Consider the following 20,914-nt stretch of genomic DNA (forward strand, 5'->3'; position numbering starts at 1 on the left):
TGAGGCGCTGGCACAGGGTGCCCAGAGAAGCTGTGGCTGCCCCATCCCTGGCAGTGTTCAAGGCCAGGTTGGACACAGGGGCTTGGAGCAAGCTGCTCCAGTGGAAGGGGTCCCTGCCCGTGGCAGGGGTTGGAGCTGGGTGAGCTTTAAGCTCCCTTCCAACCCAGGCCATTCCATGAAGCTGTGCTCTGGGTTATGTTATACCAAGCCAATCCTGATGCGGGCTGGGAGCAGATGATGGGAGCAGCAGCTGGACACGTGGAGGGCTGGACCAGCCATTTTGGCAGCTCCTCCTTGGAAGTGCTGGGAGGAACCAGAGCCTTTCCCTGCAGCCTGCTCTGGTACAGAAGGATGTTTGCGAGCCGGGTGCTGCCTTTGTGACTAACAAAAGGCCAGTTTATTTCTTGAAGCTCGTCCCCAAGAATCAGCAGCTCTTTGAAAGGCAGGATGTGACCCGGGGAGCCTCCTGGCAGAGCAGCCCTTATTGCTTCCTTTGTTTAACTCTCCTTTCCCAAAACCCTGATGCAACAGCCCAAAGGTGACAGTGTCCTCCTGGAGCTGCAGGTTTGTGGGTGGCATTTCTCCATCCCTTTAGGATGCTGTTGCTGAGCAAGCCTGCCAGAAACACTTGCTTTAAAGCAGCTTGGATTGAATGCAAGCAACACTTTGAGCTAGAAGAGGCTCTTCTAAACACTCAGTCATCTTGTACATGGTGTAAACCAGCAGTGCTGGAGGTTTGAGTCATGCTGGAGAGGCAGAGTCTGGGTCCTGTTGCTAACAGAGCTGCTGTGCTGCGTTCAGTGGGGTTTATACAGCTGTGCCCACCAGTGTCTCCTATTGGAGAAGCTTAACTCCATTTCCAGCTTGTGAGAAGCTCCAAAGGCAGAAGTTCAAGTGCTGCCCTTCTTGGGAAGGCAGCTCCTGAGAGCAGATGCTGCTTTCAAGGCAGGACTGGGATGTGATGGATTGCAAGTGCTTGGAGACTCCCACTGATCTGGAAGTGAGATCTTTACACTGTTTCTCCCTGTGAAAATACTGCCTAGGTGCCATTGGGACAAGGAAACTGGGAGCAAGGTGCTGGAATGGGGCTGTTCCTGCTTGCTGTGTGGGGAGGAAAGGGCTGTGCTTGCTTTCTGGTGTCCCTGCTAAAGCAGCTTTGGGTGTGCAGCTATTGCTCCTGCCATCACTGTGCTCCTCTGCTCCTTAGGTGCATGTGGAACCTGGGGTGCCTTTTCCTCGCGCCCCTCGGGATGGGTGTAATGGCTCTGTGGAGCTGCAGATTAAAGGGGGGTGTTTCCCAGCCTTTGCTCCATCACGTGTCCCTCTGCCCCACATATTCCTGTGCTGCTTCACTTAATCTGACAGCAGCAGGGGTCGGCCTGGGGGAGGGATCCCACGTGTCCCATTTGTTCCGCTCCAAGTGGGCCGAGGATGGATGCGAGGAGAGACCCCCCCAAGGGCAAGGCCGATCTGGTGTCTCTGGCCCCAGCGGTCTCCTCTCCAGCAGCTGTTAAAGCAATCCCCATCGGATGGAGCAGCCGTGGGGATGCTGAGGGCTCTGCACCCCCTCCTCCTACACAGCCCCTGCTGCGGAGCACCAGAAGGTCCCAAAGACCCACAGAAACCTGGCTCCTTTCCTCCTCCACCCTCCTGCATCCCTGTCCCCTGCGGCAGGGAAACCACCGGGATGCTCCTGCCCCACCAGGAGCCAAGTGTTTGGGTCCTGTTGTCAACCAGCCAGCCCCAGGACCCACAGCACCTCGACGAGCAGCTCGCAGGGGTGTGTTTTGCCCTGGCTCCTGGTTGCTCTCGAGAGGTTGCTGCTCTTGCCTGAGCAGCTCTTACTTAGCAGCAGACTTTACCCAAGTGCCGCATCCGAGGCTGCGTGGGACTCATCATTTCCTTGCAGTTTGTCAGGAGAGGGATGGTTGGAAGCAGCTTTCCCCCTCTTTGTCTTCTCGGGCAGCTTGTGCCTGAAGCCTGTGGGGCCTGGAGGGTTTTAATGATGCTCCAGGGCTCCATCATCCCTGTTTGACTCCTGTTCCCTACCTGTTGCGCTCGGGAAACAAGCATTCCTGCAGCAGAGGAACGGGAGTGAAGGGCATCAGGGCAGGTACACACGTGTGTGTGGGGGGAGTATAAATTGAGTGGTGCTGGAAGAAGACCTCTTCCTCCACTGCCTTTGGGCTCGGTGCATGGAAGCTGCTGTGGTGGGCACCAGAACTCCTGCTGGTTCCAGTTGTGGAAGCCTCCATCTCTAGCCCATGCTGGTGAGTGAGGGTGGCCGATAACCGCACAGGGTGGATTTGGGGTGCGTTGCTGGCAGAGGGAAGCAGGGTGAGCAATAAACGCCCTCCCTCTTCCCTTGCTTCCCCAGCCAAGCCCTATTTATGGTGCTGGCGAGGGGGGGGAGGACCCACAGCTCTGCTCCTGCCTTGCTTTTGGCCACGAGAAGAGGGAGAACCGGGTCCGCTCCCCCACGAGAGCACCGCAGGCAGGGAGGGACGAGCCCGTTTGCTGCAGCTCCCCTGCCTGCTCCCAACCCCAAGCAGTTCACTCCCTGCCTGCTCACGGAGGTTTAGTTTCGTTGCTCACTGCTCCCGAGGCTCATTCTCATGCACAGGAGATGGGTTTCCCCTCTCTGCTGTGTGTGGCAGGGATGCGGGTGTCTGTGTTTGCACGGCTGGGCCGTGTGGGGCTCTCACGGCTCCTGCAGCGGGAACCCTTCCATTCCCTAATTTAAGGTTCCTCATTTAAGGCACAGCCTTAAGTTCCCTGGGGACTGAAAAGCCTTTTCTTTATCAGACAGATCTCGGGAGCTGGGGAGAAGAGATGCCTCCGCTTAGGGGGAAGATGCTCGGCTCGTGTGTCTCATCCTGCTCCTAATGCAGACGGACAGATTACTCCTGCCTGCTAACCGCAGGCTGGAGGGGCTCAAGGATGTGTAAAAACCTCTCTCAACTCCTTGGGAGGTTTCCTCAATCCCTATCAGAAGCAGAAGCCAATTATAGCTCAGGCTGTGTGGTCTCTGGCTGTCTCGTCCCGTCCCTCAGCAGGCTGTGGCTGCAGCAGGGCCCAGCTCGCTGTGGATCCATCAGGCAAGAAGCAGGGATGCTCTTTCGGGTTATCCCTGTTCTCTCCCCCTCCTACCACAGCTTCTCAGTCTCTGAGCCTCACCGGGGTGAATTTTTCCATTTCCAGCCCTCGCAGTGACTGGGGCTTCCCTCCTCCTTGCATCCGGAGGCTGCTGCTGAGGACTCGGCTTCTCCCAAGCGTTATTAGCATGCCCGGGGCATGGGATGCAGTTGCCATGGCAATGGGATGATTTCTGCCGGCGGCATCAGCAGATAGTAGCGGAGCTCCTGGGCCGTGGCTGAGCTGTAAATGCAGCTCTGGCTGGTGGTGCACACACCTTACCCATTGCCTTTGCCCTTCACGGAGCCCCGGCTGTGGCTGTGGCTTTTCTGTGTGCAGCCCTTGAGCGTCAGGGGATGGGGCTGTTAGAATTGGGCATCTCTGTACCAATCCTGTCTTTGCAAAGGCCCCAGCAGCGGGGATGCCGCTTGGCTCTCCCCATAGGACCAGGATGAAGCTCCATCCCTGTTCCCAGGGGAGGCGTGGGGCTGTCTGTTGCCTTCTATGGCAAATATAGGATGAGGGAATGTAGCATCAGAGCCTTGAGGGTTTGGGCTTTGTTTGCTTTGACTTTGGTGAGAGTCAGGACGGTGGCTTCCGAGAAACTCGGGAAGGGGCTCCAGGATGCAAGGGGTAACTGGGCTGAAAGAACAGACAAGTCCCAGGACTGCCCTCCCCTGCCCCTGTAAGCTGGGTTAGTGCAGTTACTGGGTTACCACCACTGTGAGGGAAGCCCCAGCTGCCCCAGCAGCTGTTTAATAGCACCTGCGTTTGGAACTAAAACTGATGCTGCTGGTGTTTGCCCCGTGGGTACCAGCATCCCCATAGCCCTAATGCAGGAGTCATCCTGAGTGCAGCTGAGGGGCAGAGCCCCGTGAGCAGGGCTGTGCACTGCAAACTCCTTTGACACGTGCTGCCTCGGTGCCTGCAGCTTCGCTCTTAGAGGGGGTTTTGTCACCTCCACAAGGACAAAAGGGGCACGTTTCCCTCTGTGCTGTCTCTTCAAGGTAGGAATGCATTAACCCAGCACCTCCTGCAGCTCCAGGAGCCTTTACAGAGCAAACTGTGTTAACCAGAGGCCAAACCGGGCCGATGCCGTTTGTCCTTTGCACCCCTCCAAGCTGTTCATCTCTGCTCCAGCAGACAGCAGCTGGGGGTGGATTTGGTTCTGAGATGTCTTAACGCCGTTTTGCTGCATCTAAAACATCCCTCCCCGTTGCTAAGCCTTTGCTCCCACCCAGCCATCCCCACTCCAGTGGGCACCAGTTGCTGGGGGAGCAGGATGTCAAGAGCAGGTAAATGGCAAAAGCCTGTGCCCTGTGCCTGTAGCTCCTGCAGGACCCTTGTGGAGAAGCAGGATTTATCCCTGTTGGAGTGATAATGCAGGAATCTCTGCAGTGAGCTCTGCCTTGATGGCTCCCGGTGTGAAGCTGCGACACAGCCGTGCCTGCAGGCAGCCTGACCGCGGTATTATATCCCCTCTAATCAGGTTAATCTAAACAGGGATTAAACTCTATCCTGCAAGCAGTCACTGAGCTGTTGTTTGTGTAAAACTGAGCCTTGTCCTTCCCCAGTCTCACTCCTGCTTGGTTTGAGCCTTCACTTGGCCTTATTTTATGCCTCAGGCCAGCAGGGATGGGGCCGATGGGACGTGGCAGCGGGTGATGCCCTGGAGCTGAGTTCTTTTCCTCCTTCTGCAAACCACATCGGCCCCGTTTGGTTTCTCTGTGTGTGTATGGGGGGTGTGTTTCTCTTTATTCTTTCAGTGGAGCAGCTGTTTCTACTGCTGGGTTTCCTGCATTGCTGCTCTCCTGAGCTGTGCGCTGCTCTTGCAGCTCTGTGGTTGCCTCTGTCTCGTAGGGAGCAGCTCGCAACCAGACTCCTCCACATGCAGCTGGGTTTCTGCTGGTTTCCCCTCATTTGACCACGCTTGCTTTGGCCTTGGGCAGAGGTGTTAATGCTGCTTGTATAAATAGATAACTGCTGCTGCTCGGAGCACACAGGCTCCCAAAGCAGAGCCCAGCATCTTATTAAGACCCATTTCATGTGGTCTGGGAGGGGACAGGGGCTGCAGCGTTCCCAGGGCTACCAGCACCAGCTGGGTTGCATGGATGGAGATGGGGAGGCTGCACGGGTTGAGTTTCAGCCCTGGACCTGGAAGCAAAGCCTTGAGATCTGCCGGAGTGCATGGGCCCTCCCCGTTATCCTCTGCAAGGAGCTGCTGTTTCCAGTGGGTTGCTGAGCCCTGCTCAGCCCTTCCAAACCGGTTGCATTGCCTTGGATAAAAGAGGATTTATCCAAGCTCTTGGGGTAAGGGTTGGATTCGATGATCTGGTGTTGGAAAAGTCTTTTCCAACCTGGTTAATTCCATGTATGGGAGTGAACCTGAGCGTGCTGCCCTGGTGCCACGGGTGGGATGCAGGGCTGGGGCTGGGGCTGCCTCTGGTGCCTCCCACCCTTCTCCTGCACCATTAACCTGCCTAAACCCCTGCGCTCAGTTCCTGCCACCCACTTGGAGTCCTGCTTTAGCTCATGAAAGAGAAACCTCTGACCCTTTCAAAAGGCAGCTTCCCCCTCCTTGCTCTCTGCATTATAAACCTGAAGCGCTGCCGGGGGATGTCTTTGGTTTCTTTGCTGTCCCATGAGAGCAGCCACCATCTGGGCAGTGTCAGATGTCTTATTGGGGGGGGGGCTTTGCATCCATGGCAGCTACAGAGCAAGCTGCTCTAGTGGAAGGTGTCCCTGCCCATGGCAGGGGGGTGGAACTGGCTGAGCTTTAAGGTCCCTTCCAACCCAAACCACTGCATGCTTCTATGATCTGGCCGCAGGCAAGAGCATCCCCATAACATGAGGCTGGTGTGGCTGAAACTTGGAGTGCAACGAGCAAATAAAGCCCCCCTGCTCCCCCCTGCACAGCTGAAACAGCAGAGCAGGCACAGCCACTGTAAAGCAGAGCGGAGGCAGCGCTTACTCAGGCTAATGTTACCCTGAGGAGTGTTTAAGGGGAGATTGAAGATGTGTTTAAGGTCTCTCCAGGAATCAGCCAGGCACAATGGAATGGCTCCATCCCTTGGGAGGAAAACTGCCCCTTCTTTGATGAACCTGAAGTTAATATATCGAGGGTGGGAGAGAATCAATGCCTCAGCTGGGGAAGGCATCGGGCACAGGGAGAAATCCCAACACCCCCAATGGCTCCTGCTCACCCTTGCAGCGCATGGAAGTGCTGCTGCTTGCCGTGGGGCTGGGACACTGGGATGTGCTGGGGGCTGGTGGTCGTGGGGTGGTTGGGATGGGACGGGGAGCATGGCCATGGGCCCGCTGTGACTGGTGCCCTCCGTTCTCCCCACAGACACTACCCGAAGCAGTCCTTCACCATGGTGGCAGACACTCCGGAGAACCTGCGCCTAAAGTACCAGACTGAGCTGCAGAGCCCGGTGAGTGCCCCATCACCCCACGTTCTCCCTATGCCCTTGCATAGGAAAGGGCAATTCTGGGCTCTGAGTCCTTTCTCTTCCATCTCTGAGTCCTTTCTCTTCCATCTCTGAGTCCTTTCTCTTCCATCTCTGAGTCCTTTCTCTTGCATCTCACCCATCTCGACTGCCTTTGCTGTTCCCTTTATCCAGGGCTCCTTGGAGCTGCTGCGGGTGGGAAGGGTCCAGGAGGCAGTCATAGAGCAGAGAATGGTTTGGGTGGGAAGGGACCTTAAAGCTTATCCATTTCCAACCCCCTGCCACAGTCAAATGGCTTCATGTGGCCAGGCCTTGACTCTGTAGGCAAGTATTTCAGGTCAACCCAAACCTTGTAGGGCAAGCAGAAATAAACAGATAAACAGGATAAGGACTGGCACGGAGAAAGGCTTGCTTTCTCCAGAGCCTGTTTGAGAAGGGTGCTGTGCAGACATGTCCTGTTTCATCCCCTGAAGGTATCCCTGCATCAGCAAAAGCCCCCAGCCTCGATGCATGGGCGATAACTCCTGATGGGGCAGTGGGAACTGGTCCCTTTGGATGGCCCCGGAGCGATCCCTGGTTTCCTTTCCTTACTCCGAGATGAAAGATGAGCATCAATTTTGCAGAGAAACCCTTGGAAGGGCCTGGAATGGGCAGCTTTGGACGGGGGGTGACCCTCCCTCATGGCACTCGGCTCTGCTGAGGGGCTGAAGCATCTGAGATGATGCCCTGAGCCCTCGCGTCCCACATCTGCAGACGTGGGCTCAGAGGATGCTGTGCTGGAAGGAACCGCATCCAGCGGCCCTTTTGGCTTGAGTCAGCGTCTGAGCAGAGCCCAGGATGTCGCCCATTCAATGCCTGTTTCCCTTTGAAAAGGGGCAAAAAAAAACCCTGTCCGGAGGGGACGCACGCACTGCCTCGGCTCAGTGCGGGAGCAGTGGGGCGCAGCACAGGGTTTGCTGCGGTGTTTTCATGGGGAGCGATCCCTTCTCTGGATCAGCGCCCTCCTCCCCCTGCTGCGCTGTGAAGGATGCAGTGACCTTCCTGCCTTCTCGCCCGTTAGCCTCAGTGAAAGGCTGGGAATGCATCCCAACGGAGGAGGAGGAGGAGGAGGAGGAACCTCAGGACCTCACCTGATCGGAGCTGCTGGTGCCACCTCTGCTTTTGTAAGGTCCCTTCCTCCCAGCGGGAGTTGCCCTACGGCTCCCTGGCTTGCACAAGGGCAGCTTGGCTCCAGCTCAGAGCTCGAGCTCAGCCCGGGGGCTGGCTTTGTGCTTGATGTGCTGAGGAAGGGGACAGCGGCTGCTTTTCCATGGTAACAGGCGAGATGCTGCTGCGCCCGGCGCTCAGGAGACTCCAGCGCTGCTTTTACAGTGAGCCCAGGCTCTTTGGTAGTTGTTGGTTATCAAAGCAGGCCCTGGGGAGGGAGGCAGGGATGTGCTCTGCTCCCTGGGGCTTCCAGGGGCTGGATCTGGGGTAGCACAGGGCTCTCAGAGCCTTCTGCAGGCTGGGTTATGTGTGAGAATAGGGGCTGGGGGGCAGACAGCATCCTCCAGTGACCCCCTTTGCAGTGCTGGTTGTGCTGGTTGGAATGGGAGGGAATAGGGGCTGCTGGGGGGTGTTGGTGGTTTGGGTGCTGGGGAGGGATGAGGAGCAGTGGGAGGAGGTGGCAAAGCTTGAACCTGCCAAGAGCCCTGGGGAGGATGGATCCTGAACGCTCCAGATAAGATCTTAATTCCTCCCTGCTTTTGTTGTGCCTACAAAGGGGAGTCTCCTCCTTTCCAAAGGCCTCACATTTGTATTTCTCGAAGCACCAGCAGCAGCTCTGCTTTATTGCCCATCCCTTCTTTACTAATTGCAGGAGCTGAGCACATCCCTGGGGACAGGAATGGGTCCCTTCAACCCTTCCAGAGCAGGCAGTGGGGTTCATTCTTGCAGAGGAGCTGTTGCCAAGGCTTAAGGAGGAGCTGTGCAGTGATGACAGCCCTGCGGGTGCCAGTGCCACGTCCTGGCTGATGTGGGGCTGGGTTAAGGTCAGGGATATGAGAGCAGTTACGTCCTGTTCACGCTTACAGCCCAGCTCGGGTCCTCGGTGCGAGGCTTCCCTGAGGCTCTTCCTAAGGAGAATGGGGCTTGCTGGGTCCGTGCCTTCCGCAGGGGTCATTCCCTGGCCGTGGGCGATGCTCCCGTTCCTCTGGGTGTCTGTGGGGCTGCAGAGCTGCTGTCAATGGATGACCCTGAGGATGCTCATCCTCTTTCTGTCCCCACCACAACCACCCAGCCCGAGCACGTCCCTCCCGGTGCTGCTGCTATTTGTGTCTGCTGAGGAGGCGTCTCCTGTTCCGGTCACCGGTAACACCCGTGCCTTGGGTCACTAAAGGAGTCTCCAAAGGGGCAGCTTTGGCACCTGCGGCCTCCTCCCACAGCCCACGTGTGGGGAGAAGATTGCAGGTTCCTGGTCCTTGGCTCCTGTTTTGAGCTGCAGACGGGGGGGGTTTGGGTGCAGCCCTTCCTGCCCTGGCTGCGGGAGGCAGGAACCGGCCCCTGGCCCTCCTGTGGGTGACCTCAGGGACCTGCTGGTGGTGACGTCGGGGACGTGGGCATGAGGAAGGTTCAGTGCTCTCAAGCTGAGAGGGGTTAAAACCACAGTTATAACAGTGAAGGGGTTATAATGTGAATTATAACAGTGAGGGGGTTATAACAGGAATTACAACAGTGAGGGGGTTATAACAGGAATTACAACAGTGAGGGGGTTATAACAGGAATTACAACAGTGAGGGGGTTATAATGTGAATTATAACAGTGAGGGGGTTATAATGTGAATTATAACAGTGAGGGGGTTATAACAGGAATTATAACAGTGAAGGGGTTATAATGTGAACTATAACAGTGAAGGGGTTATAACATGTGAATTATAACAGTGAGGGGGTTATAACATGTGAATTATAACAGTGAAGGGGTTATAACGTGAATTATAACAGTGAGGGGGTTATAATGTGAATTATAACAGTGAGGGGGTTATAACATGAATTATAACAGTGAAGGGGTTATATCATGTGAATTATAACAGTGAAGGGGTTATAACATGTGAATTATAACAGTGAGGGGGTTATAACGTGAGTTATAACAGTGAGGGGGTTATAACGTGAGTTATAACAGTGAAGTGGTTATATCATGTGAATTATAACAGTGAAGTGGTTATACCATGTGAATTATAACAGTGAAGTGGCTATATCATGTGAATTATAACAGTGAGGGGGTTACAACATGTGAATTATAACAGTGAAGGGGTTATATCATGTGAATTATAACAGTGAAGTGGTTATAACGTGAATTATAACAGTGAAGGGGTTATATCATGTGAATTATAACAGTGAAGGGGTTATAACATGTGAATTATAACAGTGAGGGGGTTACAACATGTGAATTATAACAGTGAAGGGGTTATAACATGTGAATTATAACAGTGAAGGGGTTATAACGTGTGAATTATAACAGTGAAGGGGTTATAACATGTGAATTATAACAGTGAGGGGGTTACAACATGTGAATTATAACAGTGAAGGGGTTATAACCTCAATTATAACAGTGAGGGGGTTATAACGTGAGTTATAACATTGAAGGGGTTATAAAGTGAGTTATAACATTGAAGGGGTTATAATGTGAGTTATAACAGTGAGGGGGTTATAACATGAGTTACAACAGTGAGGGGGTTATAACATGAATTATAACAGTGATGGGGTTATAACGTGAGTTATAACAGTGAAGGGGTTATAACCTCAATTATAACAGTGAGGGGGTTATAACATGTGAATTATAACAGTGAGGGGGTTATAATGTGAATTGTAACAGTGAAGGGGTTATAACGTGAATTATAACAGTGAAGGGGTTATAACATGTGAATTATAACAGTGAGGGGGTTATAACATGTGAATTATAACAGTGAAGGGGTTATAACATGAGTTATAACAGTGAAGGGGTTATAACATGTGAATTATAACAGTGAGGGGGTTATAACATGTGAATTATAACAGTGAAGGGGTTATAACATGAGTTATAACAGTGAAGGGGTTATAACATGTGAATTATAACAGTGAGGGGGTTATAACATGTGAATTATAACAGTGAAGGGGTTATAACATGAGTTATAACAGTGAAGGGGTTATAACATGTGAATTATAACAGTGAGGGGGTTATAACATGTGAATTATAACAGTGAAGGGGTTATAACATGAGTTATAACAGTGAAGGGGTTATAACATGTGAATTACAACAGTGTGGGGGTTATAACGTGAAGAACCATTCTCCAGCTCCCTTTGGATGAATGTGTTTTATTTTCCTTTGTATGATGGAGGGAACAACTCCTGGGGAAGTGAATTGTGGATCCTGTTGTCATTACTCTGGGATGAGGTGTGGATACTGCCTGCATCGCTCCGCTCCAACGCAGCGTGTGGATGGAGGCAGCGATGGGTTGGCAGGAGTGATGGCTCTGCAGCCCCTTGCCCGGTGCCCAGCAGTGCTCACGTGTCCCGTGGAAGCACAGCACGACGTGCCCATGGATCCTGTTGGGTTGCAGTTCCCCCGTGCTGAGCACGGGGACGTGGCCCTTGCATCCTCCCAGCATTGCCCCCGATGCTCGTGCTGGGAGCACCAGGCTGGGATGTGTGGTTTGGGTTAGACCTGGCCCAAGGACCAGCATCTTCACCCGTGGCTCAGAGCTCAGGTCCATCCTGCAGCCAGTTCCTGCATCCTGGAAGTTAGAGGGGTAAAAAACCCCAAGGAAGATGGGATTTGGGAGGGTAAAACCACAGCAGCTCTCAAGGGAACCGCTCAGCCTTGTGATGAGCAGCAGCCTGGGGACTGGGTTCCCTACAGCTTCTCCAGTGCTGTGTTTGCAGCAGGATGGGGCTCAGTGAACAGGAGCCTGTGGGATGAAGGCTCTCCTGAGCAGCATCCCACACCCTGAGGCTCTGCAGGAAACCAGCCTGGGTTGGAAGCAGAGCAGAGCAAGGACAAACGCAGCTCGTGGGGCTGGGGCAGAGGTTCAGTGTCCCAGCTCCATAACCTTGGGTTCCTCCAGGCTGCTCCCTCCTCACCAGTGCTGCTCATGGGCTTCACCCCAGCTGGAACCAGCTCTGCTTTGGCTTGAAGCAGCGAGGGGCACAGAGAGCTCTGCCTTGAAAAGGATCTCATGTTCCTCTGTGCTTGTATTGACATCCTCCCAGGGTGGATGCTGCAGCCTGGTTCCTTAACCCTTTGCTGGCTAACATCTAAATGTGATACGGGCCAGAGAGGACAGCATCTCCCTAAGGGTTTCTGTGATACCGGATGGGGGGGCTCCGATGTTCTTCCCGAGCCTGGATTTCCCCTGCCTTGCAGCTTAGGAAGAGGGAAGGGGTTTGCAGTAGAGCTCCTGCTGGTGCCCAGGGTGGGTGAGCTCCAGGGCACCTTTGCCTCTGCACACAGCCCCTTTTAAGGCTCTTTCCAGCCCACACGGGCAGAGGCAGCTCCCGATCCCGGCACAGGGCCAGATCCCTGCGCAGAGGATGGAGGAGGTCAGGGGGTCTCTGTGCACATCTGCTTCCCCCCAGCCATAGGGGAAGAGCTGCTCTATGGGGGCAGCCAGGCCCTGGCTCCTTTCCTGCTGGAGCTGTTGGGTTCCAGCCTCTGCTGAGTGATGTGGGTGGGAGCAGAGCTCCTGGCTGGGAGCAGGACCGGGGCTGGGAGCTCCAGGCTTTGAGCTGTGTAGATTTATCCTAGTAAATAAAGGCACAGAGAACTGAGCCTTTTGAGCTGCTGGGCAGTGATGCTGAGGTCAGTGTGTGGCAAAGAGCAATAAGGAGGCTTGTGTATTGCCAGCCTCCACGCTCCCGTTTCCCTATGGCCATCTGGGTGTATTCCTTCCCGGTGGGGCTAAAGGTCTCTTGATGTGGACCTGCTTTTGTCTGGCTCATAAACCCTCAGGGCTGTGGGGCAGGCAGCTTGCCATGGCTCAGCTGCTCCCTGGGACGTGACTTGGGTGTGTTGGTAGCCCAGAAAGGAAATGTGAGTTATCCCAACCGTTGCAATAGAGAAAGCAGCTCAGTAGGTGCAAAAGGGAGCTGTTGGTGTGCTCCAGCCCTTGGCAATCCCCTATTTTACCCATGCTGGATACACTGGGGCAGGGGGGGGGTCTCCTTACCAAGGCAGGGGTTGCTGCAGTGCTCACCAGCGTTGCTTTTCAACCTCTCTCTTCTTGATTGCACCCAGATCCGCTACAAGGAAGAGTTTGAGAAGAACAAGGGGAAAGGTTTCTGCGTGGTGACTGACACCCCGGAGCTGCAGAGGATCAAAAAGATCCAGGATCAGATCAGCGACGTGAGTAGCTCCTGATCCCTGCGGGTGATGCTGCCCAAAGGAGGGGGGGTTCTGACCCACACTGATGGATGTGAATGAACACATGAGGAAAGCCAACCTGGATGCACCTCTGGATCCATCGGCCAGCACAGAGGGGCCCGAGAGGTGCAGAGCACCTCTCGGGCCCCTCTGTGCTGGCCGATGGATCAGGGGTGCATCCTAATCCTCATCCCATAGTGCTCAAGGTCCCATTGGTGTGAGCAGCAAGCACAGGGGGGGTATTTGACTGGAGCAGAGCAGGGGCAGCACTTGCAATGGTCCAGGTTCAGGTCCCCCCCTCTCTGCTCCCTGCTTGTGTGTGGCATCCCCAAGCCAAAGGCACCTCCTTCTCGTGTCCCTGGGCAGGCTCTGCTTGCCTGGACCCCTCCTGGCTCCAGTGAAGCCCTTTCACCCATCCAAGAGCTGCTGCTGCTGTTGTTGGTTTGTCCCCAGGGTCCCCCCTCTCTGCTCTCACCAGCCCCAAGGGGAGGACAGGGATTGTCACCCCTTTTCCTAACAACATCCCATATGTTGCAGTGCTCCTGCACCTGAGGAGCCTTGCAGGGAGCTCCTCAGTGTCCCTCCTTACCTCTGCTGGCGTGGAGGTGATCCTGGAGGCTGCTCCCATCTCCATCCTGCTTTGTCCTTTGGGAAGGGGGGCTCTGACCTCTGTCTGCAGGAGACCCAGCTCTTCCGTTTGGGAACATGAGGTTAAACCCGTGGCCAGTGGAGTGGCAGCTTCACCCCGCAGGCCCTGGCTGTTGGTACCCAGGCGCTGTGCGGGGCTGTCTGCGTGTTGCCATGGTGATCAGGAGGATGCTCACTCGCACATAGAGCTACGTGGGCTTTATCCATCCCCTGCCCAAAGCAGACCCCGTGCCCCTGCAGCAGAGCACAGGGAGTTAATTAACCTTTGCCTAATGAAACTCACGGGTGCTCCTCATCCAACACTGGGAGCTGGTGCTGAGCCCTGGCAGAAGGCTGGGGTCTCCGTGACCGCTAAACCCAGCCCTGGAGCACAGCTTGGCACAGGAACCTCTGCCGGGAGCTGCGATCCCACATGGAATTCCGCAATGCCTTGAGCTGCTCCCGCTTTTCCACCCCTCAGCATCCCTGTCCGGGGTGGGAGCTGCTCTCTGCTGTGCCCAGGGGTGCAGGGAGAGGGAGGATGGTGCAAGTGGAAGCTTGACCCCCCCACCCCAGGAGCTCACACGCATACACAAACACCCTGCTTTATTCCCTCCTCTTCTGATCCCGTTGTGGACTCTGGCAAGCCCTGCTCTCTCCCTGGGGACCTGCAGGGTGTGTTACCTGTGCACCAAGGGCTGGAGGAGGTTTTCCCCTTGGGAAACAGCCCTGGCTGCAGGATATTCCCTAGGGACAGGTTCTCGGTGGGGTCTGGTCCAGCAGGAGATGGGTGCAGCGTGGAGCAGGGCTCGGTGCTCGGTTCCAGAGATGCTGGGGAGGTTTGGGGGCACTCAATCACACAGCAGAGAGCAGAAACCGGCCCCCCCCTCCCTCCTCTCCCAACCACGGCAGCAGCTTCCCTGTGGGCATCTGGCTGCCAGCCTGGGCTTGCAGTGACCCACTTAGTGCAGACACAGGCGCGAACCCGCTCCCTGCGCCAAGCCCGGCTCAGCCTGTGGGGTTCCGCTGCCACAGGGGCTGCAAAGGGGCTCAGTGGGGCAGGAACCTGGCACTGCACGGGGATTTAACCAGCAAACGGGCTCCGGGGGGGTCCCCCATTCGTTAATACAAGAGGCTGTTGGCTCTGACACCCAGGCAGGTGGGTGAAGCCTTGCCTCTGTGCTGGCTGCGGGAAGCCTTGTTCTGATGCAGTCGGTGTGGTTGGAGATGCCTGCTCTGAGAGCGGTCCAGAGGAGGCCATGGGGATGCTGCGAGTGCTGGAGCAGCTCTGCTCTGGAGCCAGGCTGAGAGAGCTGGGCTGGGGCAGCCTGGAGAAGAGAAGGCTCCTGAAGGGGAGACCTGAGAGCAGCTCCAGTGCCTGAAGGGGCTGCAGGAAAGCTGGAGAGGGGCTTGGGACAAGGGATGTAGGGACAGGCCAAGGGGAATGGCTTTAACCTGCCCGAGGGGAGACTGAGATGAGCTCTTAGGCAGAAGCTCTTCCCTGGGAGGGTGCTGAGGCGCTGGCACAGGGTGCCCAGAGAAGCTGTGGCTGCCCCATCCCTGGCAGTGTTCAAGGCCAGGTTGGACACAGGGGCTTGGAGCAAGCTGCTCCAGTGGAAGGGGTCCCTGCCTGTGGCAGGGGTTGGAGCTGGAGGAGCTTTGAGGTCCCTTCCAACACAAAGCAGGTTGTGGGTCTATGATCCTCCTTCAACACCCCCTCTCATGGCTCAGTTAAGAGCAGTCTGGGGTTAGATGTTGGAGTGGTTCCTCCCCAGTGCTCCTGCAGACTGGGGGCCTCACCTCACATCTCACCCCCATGGCCCATCCCACCCATGGGACGCTCAAACCTCCCCCTTCCTGTGCCCCAAACGGGTCTGAGCAGATTTCCCCATGGCCTGGGGAGATGTGGGGGAAGAACCCCCTTGGTACTGCCGGGCACACCAAGAGAGGAGCTGAAGGATGCTGCTGGTGCTGCAGCGCTGACCCTGCCCTCTCCATCCCCTCCTGTCACCGTAGATCAAATACCACGAGGAGTTCGAGAAGAGCCGGATGAGGCTGAGCCCCGGCGAGGGTGCGGAGCTGGAGCACCGGAATTCCCAGGAGAGCACCAATTACCAGAGACCCACGGAGCAGCAGCAGCAGCAGCAGCAGCAGCAGCAGCCTCCGGTCCATCACATCCAGCCCAGCAACCCAGGTACAGGGGGGCTGCGGGTGCATGGCCCTGGCTTTGCTGCAGCCGCAGCCACCTCCTTGCGAGGGGTTTTGCTGCAGCCCCACATCAGACCCATCTTTCCCCCCCCTCCTCAGTCTACCAGCAGCCGATGTCTCAGTCCTATGGCTACAAGGAGCCCGCAGCACCAGCTTCCACCCAGCGCAACGCTCCTGCTGGAGGGTGGGTGAGTACAGCCCTGAGCGCACCCCCATGGGGCAGGCTTTGCCCTGCTTCCCCCCCCTGTGCAGAGGAGCCCTTAGGATGGGGTTGGAGGGTGCTCGGTTGTGGGGCTCTGTGCCCACTGACCCCTCTCTCCCCACAGAAGCGTTTCCGCGCTGTCTATGACTACAACGCAGCCGATGAGGATGAGGTCTCCTTCCAGGACGGCGACACCATCATCAACGTGCAGCAGATCGACGACGGGTGGATGTACGGCACGGTGGAGCGCACGGGGGACACGGGGATGCTCCCCGCCAACTACGTGGAGGCCATTTGAGCCTCGGGAAGGGGACGGGGCAAGGGGCTGATCCTCACAGCCGAGCCCCCAGCCCCACCGGCCTCTCCGGGTTGTGTGTGCGTGCATCTCTCAGCCCCAGCATCCCTTATCCGTGTGCTCGGGTGTTGCTCACCGGAGCCGCCTCCTCACGTCCCGGTTATTCCGTGTTTCTCTCTCGCCGATTCAGCTTTGCTCTGGCTCTGTTGGGACCGAGGGAGCGTCTGCAAAGGGGATGCTGGGGGCTTGAGAGACCAAACGCCGCAGTTTTCCTTCTTCAGGCTCCCTCCTCTCTCGCCGTCCCGGTGTTTCCTGGCAGGGGGAAGCAGCTGGGATCTGGCAAAGGGAGGAGGAGACCGTCCGTTAGGACCAAAGTCCCTGGTTGGGGTGGGTTTGGGCAAGGGGCAGCCGTGTCCGCGTGGGTGAGGTGAGGGATGCTCATCCCAAGGGATGGGGTGGCTGCCTCCACCCTGCGCTGCTCTGCCTTCTCCCGTTGCTTCTCCCGGCTCCTCTGTGCTGTTTCCATTCCTTCCTTGCTTCCTCTAGTCCTTAAAACAGGAAGAACATTCCCAGTTCAATGTTAACCACAACCCTGGGATTCAGAGCGGCTGCTCTGGACACTCTGGAACCTGCCTCATCTCCCCCCTCCCCTGCATCCCTCTGGGAGCACTGCGACACCGAGACCTCATGTCCCCCCCTGCAGCTCTGGGGTTCTCTCTCTGGGCCGGGGTCTGGGGGTCCCCTGGGCCCCCCTGGTGCTGGGGCAGCCTCTTCCTCTCTGCAGTGCTCCCAAATCAACCCCCAGTCTTCTCGCTTCCCTCTTGCTGCTGCCGGGCTCCTGGGCCCCTCCTGAGCCCTCCATGTGCTGGGTGGGTGATCCAGGGTCCCTGTGCCTCTGGGGGGGGGGCATCCTCCCCCTCTGCCACCTCGCGCTGGTCCCCAGCTATGGTGGCTTTTGGGGCCACCACTGGCTTGGGGTCACATCGTGGACCAAAACCTCAAAGCACATCCCCATCCCCTTCTCTTCTGGGCTCCGAAGGTGCTGGGACAGGGGCAGGTATAACTGGAAGCCTGTGCAGGGAGGGCAGGAGCCGGATGCTCTCCTGGGTCACAGAAGCTGGATACCAGGGCTGTGATGATTCCCCATTCCCAGCCCCGGCTAAGCCGGACACTGGGGACCAGGCAGCCATAGGACACCATCCCCAAGCTGTGCTGCAGGGGCTGGGATGCTTCCAGGGGGAAGCTGCCACTTTTGCTGTTCCCAAAGGAAAAGAGGGGAATCTAGGGACCAAAGCAGCTGAGTTAGGACGTTCCTTGGCTCTGTTTGGGGCTGGAAGGGAATGGGGCACCGCTGTCCCCTCGGGGTGACAGTGGGACCCCAGAGGAGGCCGGGATGGGCTTCCCGGGATGTGAATCCCGGTTGGTGCTAAACCAAGCGAGCACAAGAGCAGGGGAAGGGGGAAGTCACATCCTGCTCATCCCCTTCTGAATCACGTTCTTGCCTGGGAGTGGGGCAGTGTCAATGTGAACCCATTTTGTAATGGACCAAATGCCACAGCACCCGTTTTGGGAATAGGGACCTTTTTAATGCTACCTTGGATCCGTTGTCCTACTTGTCCCCTCCTGTCCCCTGCCATGGGAAATGAACCTCTTGACTGCTTGACTTCTGCCTTTTTCTCTCAACTTATGCACTTTTTTGCCTTTCTTCATAGCTGAAAAGCACCTAAACCTGTATTTAAATAAAGACAGAAAACAATAAGGAAAAACCAACCCTGAAAAGCTGAATTGCTCCTTACCCCGTGTAAAATAGCCCTCGCCCATCCCAGCTGCCCTGGTTGTGTCTTGGTGCTGAGCTTAGAACGTGTTTTCTTGCGGATCCGTCGCTTGAGCGGGGTTTGTCTGCGTGTTCCCCTTCCCGACAGGGCCAAAATCCATCCTTTGGCCTTTTGAACTGAACCTTGGAATGGAACAAACCCAATGAATCTCTGCCCCATTTACTCCAATGAACAATAAAAGTCTAATTTTTACCTGATGCTTGTGCTGGTTGTGTTCGGGATCACTTTTCCTGCTCCATTGGGACACGGAGTGGGGGGGGGGAATCTGGGCTCTCGGGAATGCTGCTATGGATCTCGAGCAGCTCCAGTGTTGAAGGGGATGGTGGTGGTATCAACAGGCAAAACCCATGAGAACCAAAGGGCTCCCTGGTGTTGCTGCTCGCTTCAAACCGTGCTGCTCTGCGCTGCACCGCGGTGGGTGACGGTGGCAGCAAAGGATGCTGCTGTACCCTGGGGATACCAGATGGAACAGTGGGAGTTTGGCACGGTCCTGCCCTACATACAGGGTTTTGCTTGGGGGGGGGGGGGGTCACATCCCCATGAGCACCCCCTAATCCGGGCAGCGGGGGGGGGGGAGTGGGGACAAAGCCCCTCAGGAGCCCCCCCAGCATCGCCCTGCCCGTGCCGGGCTGGAGCCCTCTCTGACCCCATCCTTTATCCCTTTATTTCCTGCCTGCCCGCTGCAAAGCAGCTCCGTCAGCTCCGGCATCATCTCTGCATCCTGAGCGGAGCGAGGAGGGGAGGACGCAGGGGCTGGCGGAGTGGCGGCATCCCTTGTCCGTGCCGAGCATCCCTTGTCCCTGCTGAGCATCCCTTGTCCCTGCTGAGCATCCCTTGTCCCCACAGTGGGGAGCCTCCCCTCCGCTCCTCAGCGCCATGCTGGATATCTTCATCCTGATGTTTTTTGCCATCATCGGCCTGGTGATCCTCTCCTACATCATTTACATGCTGTAGAGCAGCGCTGGGGACGATGCGGCTCAGCCACCGGGGTGTTTGCCAGGTGAGTGGTTGCTCCTTGTCCCATCAAGCTTGGATTTTCGGGGGATGGAATGCGTCCTGGGAGGCAGGAGAAGGGGGAGGTTTGGGGTTAATGCTGCTGCTCAAGGCAGCTGAGCTCTTCCTGCTCAGGGCTGGAAGGAGGGCACCAGGCTTTGTTCCAGAGCTCAGGCCACCTCAGCCATGCTGCTTCCTCCCCAGCGGCTCCAGCAGCCCCTTCCTGGTTGGAAAAGCTGCTTTAACAGCGCTGCAGCACGAGCTGGTGGCTCCCGTTCCCAAGAGGGACAGAAATCAAATGGCTTCAGGGAGAAGCAAGAAGGGATCCTGGTGCCTCATTCTAAAGGAGGCAAAGGGGGGGTTCGGTGGCTCTGCTGGCAATGGGGGCCTGCAGCCGCTGCCACTGCCCCCATCCCTGGGGCCGCTGCAGCTCTCGGGCCTGGCTCTGACCAGCATCTCCTTTCTCTTCCACAGCCACCACCGCTGCCTGCTCCATCTCCCACAGAAGCTTCTGGAACAGCATAACCCCGCTGCGAGGAAACGGAGAGCTGAAGGAGGGGAATGGGGTGGTGGGAGCCAGGGGACATCCTGCTGCTGATGTTCCCGGTGCTGGACGCAGCATCCCAGGGGATGAGGACGGTCCTGCTCCCCCTCCCTGCGTGGCTTCCCTTGGGATGAGCGCTTCCGAGGGTTTAGCTTTAGAAAATCCCTTCTATTTTCAAACGAGAGATGTAAAATGTAGAAGGAAATGAAATAAAGAGGAATGAGACGAGGGAGAGAACGCGGCCGATGCCGAACGTGTCCTCCTGCACAGACTGGAGCGTCCCTGAGCCGGGCACTGCCCGTCCCCATCTCTTGGATAACCTCACCACAGCAAAAAGGAACATTTTAAATAGGATGGGAATTCCTGTGGGATGGAAAGAACGTTTCAGAGCTTCAGTTCCCCCCGCGAGGAGAGGTCTGGGAAGGTGTTTTGGGGCATCAGGAGGAATTTTCCTGTCCTTTTATGAGCTTTTTCCTATCCTTTTACAACCCCCCATGTCCATCCCTGCTCCTCCAGGCAGTCCCACGCTATCCTGCTCTCAGACTGGAAGTCTCATCCTCCTCAAAGACAAAATAATCCCTGGTCTCCCCTGGGATTATTCTGTTCTTAAGCCATAAACACCTGAAATGCCCATGATGGGAAAAGCTCCTCGTGGTTAACCATTAGTTAACCACAGCACCAGCAGTGCAAGCAAGTGGGACCCACATAGAACAGGGACCAAAGTGGTCGATGGGACCTTCAGAAGATGCTGTTTGCAGGAAGCAGGGGGATTTCAGAGCCTGGGAATGCTGGATGTGGTCGGTGCTGCCAGCTGAGCGCTTGACACGGCAATTCCTCTTAGTAAAACTCTGGGGAGAAAGCCCAAGTTGGTGACTCTGGTCCCAGGCGTGTCCTTGGGGTGCAGAGAGCCGAGGCCTGGAGATGGGGAAAAGCTTCTCCTCGCTCCACCACCAAATATAGCCGAAAATGGGAAGCTGGGAGTATTCTGGGAGGAATTTCTTCAGGCACAAGTCATGTTCTCACCAACCTCCCCTCCGTGGGCCTGTGTCTGATGTCAACATCTGCAGTGATTAAGAGAGAGTGAGTAAGGAGGAATGCATGGAATGGAAACTCAGCTGAGTGTGAGACCAGGAGCAGTCATTTTCTCTTACTCCAAGCTCTCCTCTCCCCTCCACGGCCCTTCCACACCCACCAGCAGGGTGGAATGATCCCTTCCTCCCTGTCCCAAACCAGCCAGCTCCGTGCTGGAGGGTG

At 56.3% G+C, this 20,914-nt stretch overlaps 1 protein-coding gene across 2 annotated transcripts in view; it reads left to right on the forward strand.

Moving 5' to 3' along the window:
* LASP1 (LIM and SH3 protein 1) overlaps positions 1 to 18,320 on the forward strand; it is a 28,196-nt gene extending 9,876 nt beyond the window's left edge. The window contains exons 3-7 of one of the 2 annotated variants that reach the window (XM_061442759.1): positions 6,485 to 6,569; positions 12,831 to 12,938; positions 15,600 to 15,777; positions 15,891 to 15,979; positions 16,118 to 18,320. In XM_061442759.1, the coding sequence (XP_061298743.1) occupies positions 6,485 to 6,569; positions 12,831 to 12,938; positions 15,600 to 15,777; positions 15,891 to 15,979; positions 16,118 to 16,291 (634 nt within the window). In that variant the 3' untranslated portion in view covers positions 16,292 to 18,320. The remainder of the gene's footprint in view (positions 1 to 6,484; positions 6,570 to 12,830; positions 12,939 to 15,599; positions 15,778 to 15,890; positions 15,980 to 16,117) is intronic. The other variant, XM_061442760.1, reaches the window with a different exon arrangement.
* Positions 18,321 to 20,914: the final 2,594 nt, after the last annotated feature.

The sequence above is a fragment of the Pezoporus flaviventris genome, unplaced genomic scaffold, assembly GCF_033815535.1.
Source record: "Pezoporus flaviventris isolate CSIRO_AGI_PZ_B2104156 unplaced genomic scaffold, CSIRO_AGI_Pfla_v1 ptg000252l, whole genome shotgun sequence".
In the NCBI taxonomy this organism is placed as follows: Eukaryota; Metazoa; Chordata; class Aves; order Psittaciformes; family Psittacidae; genus Pezoporus; species Pezoporus flaviventris.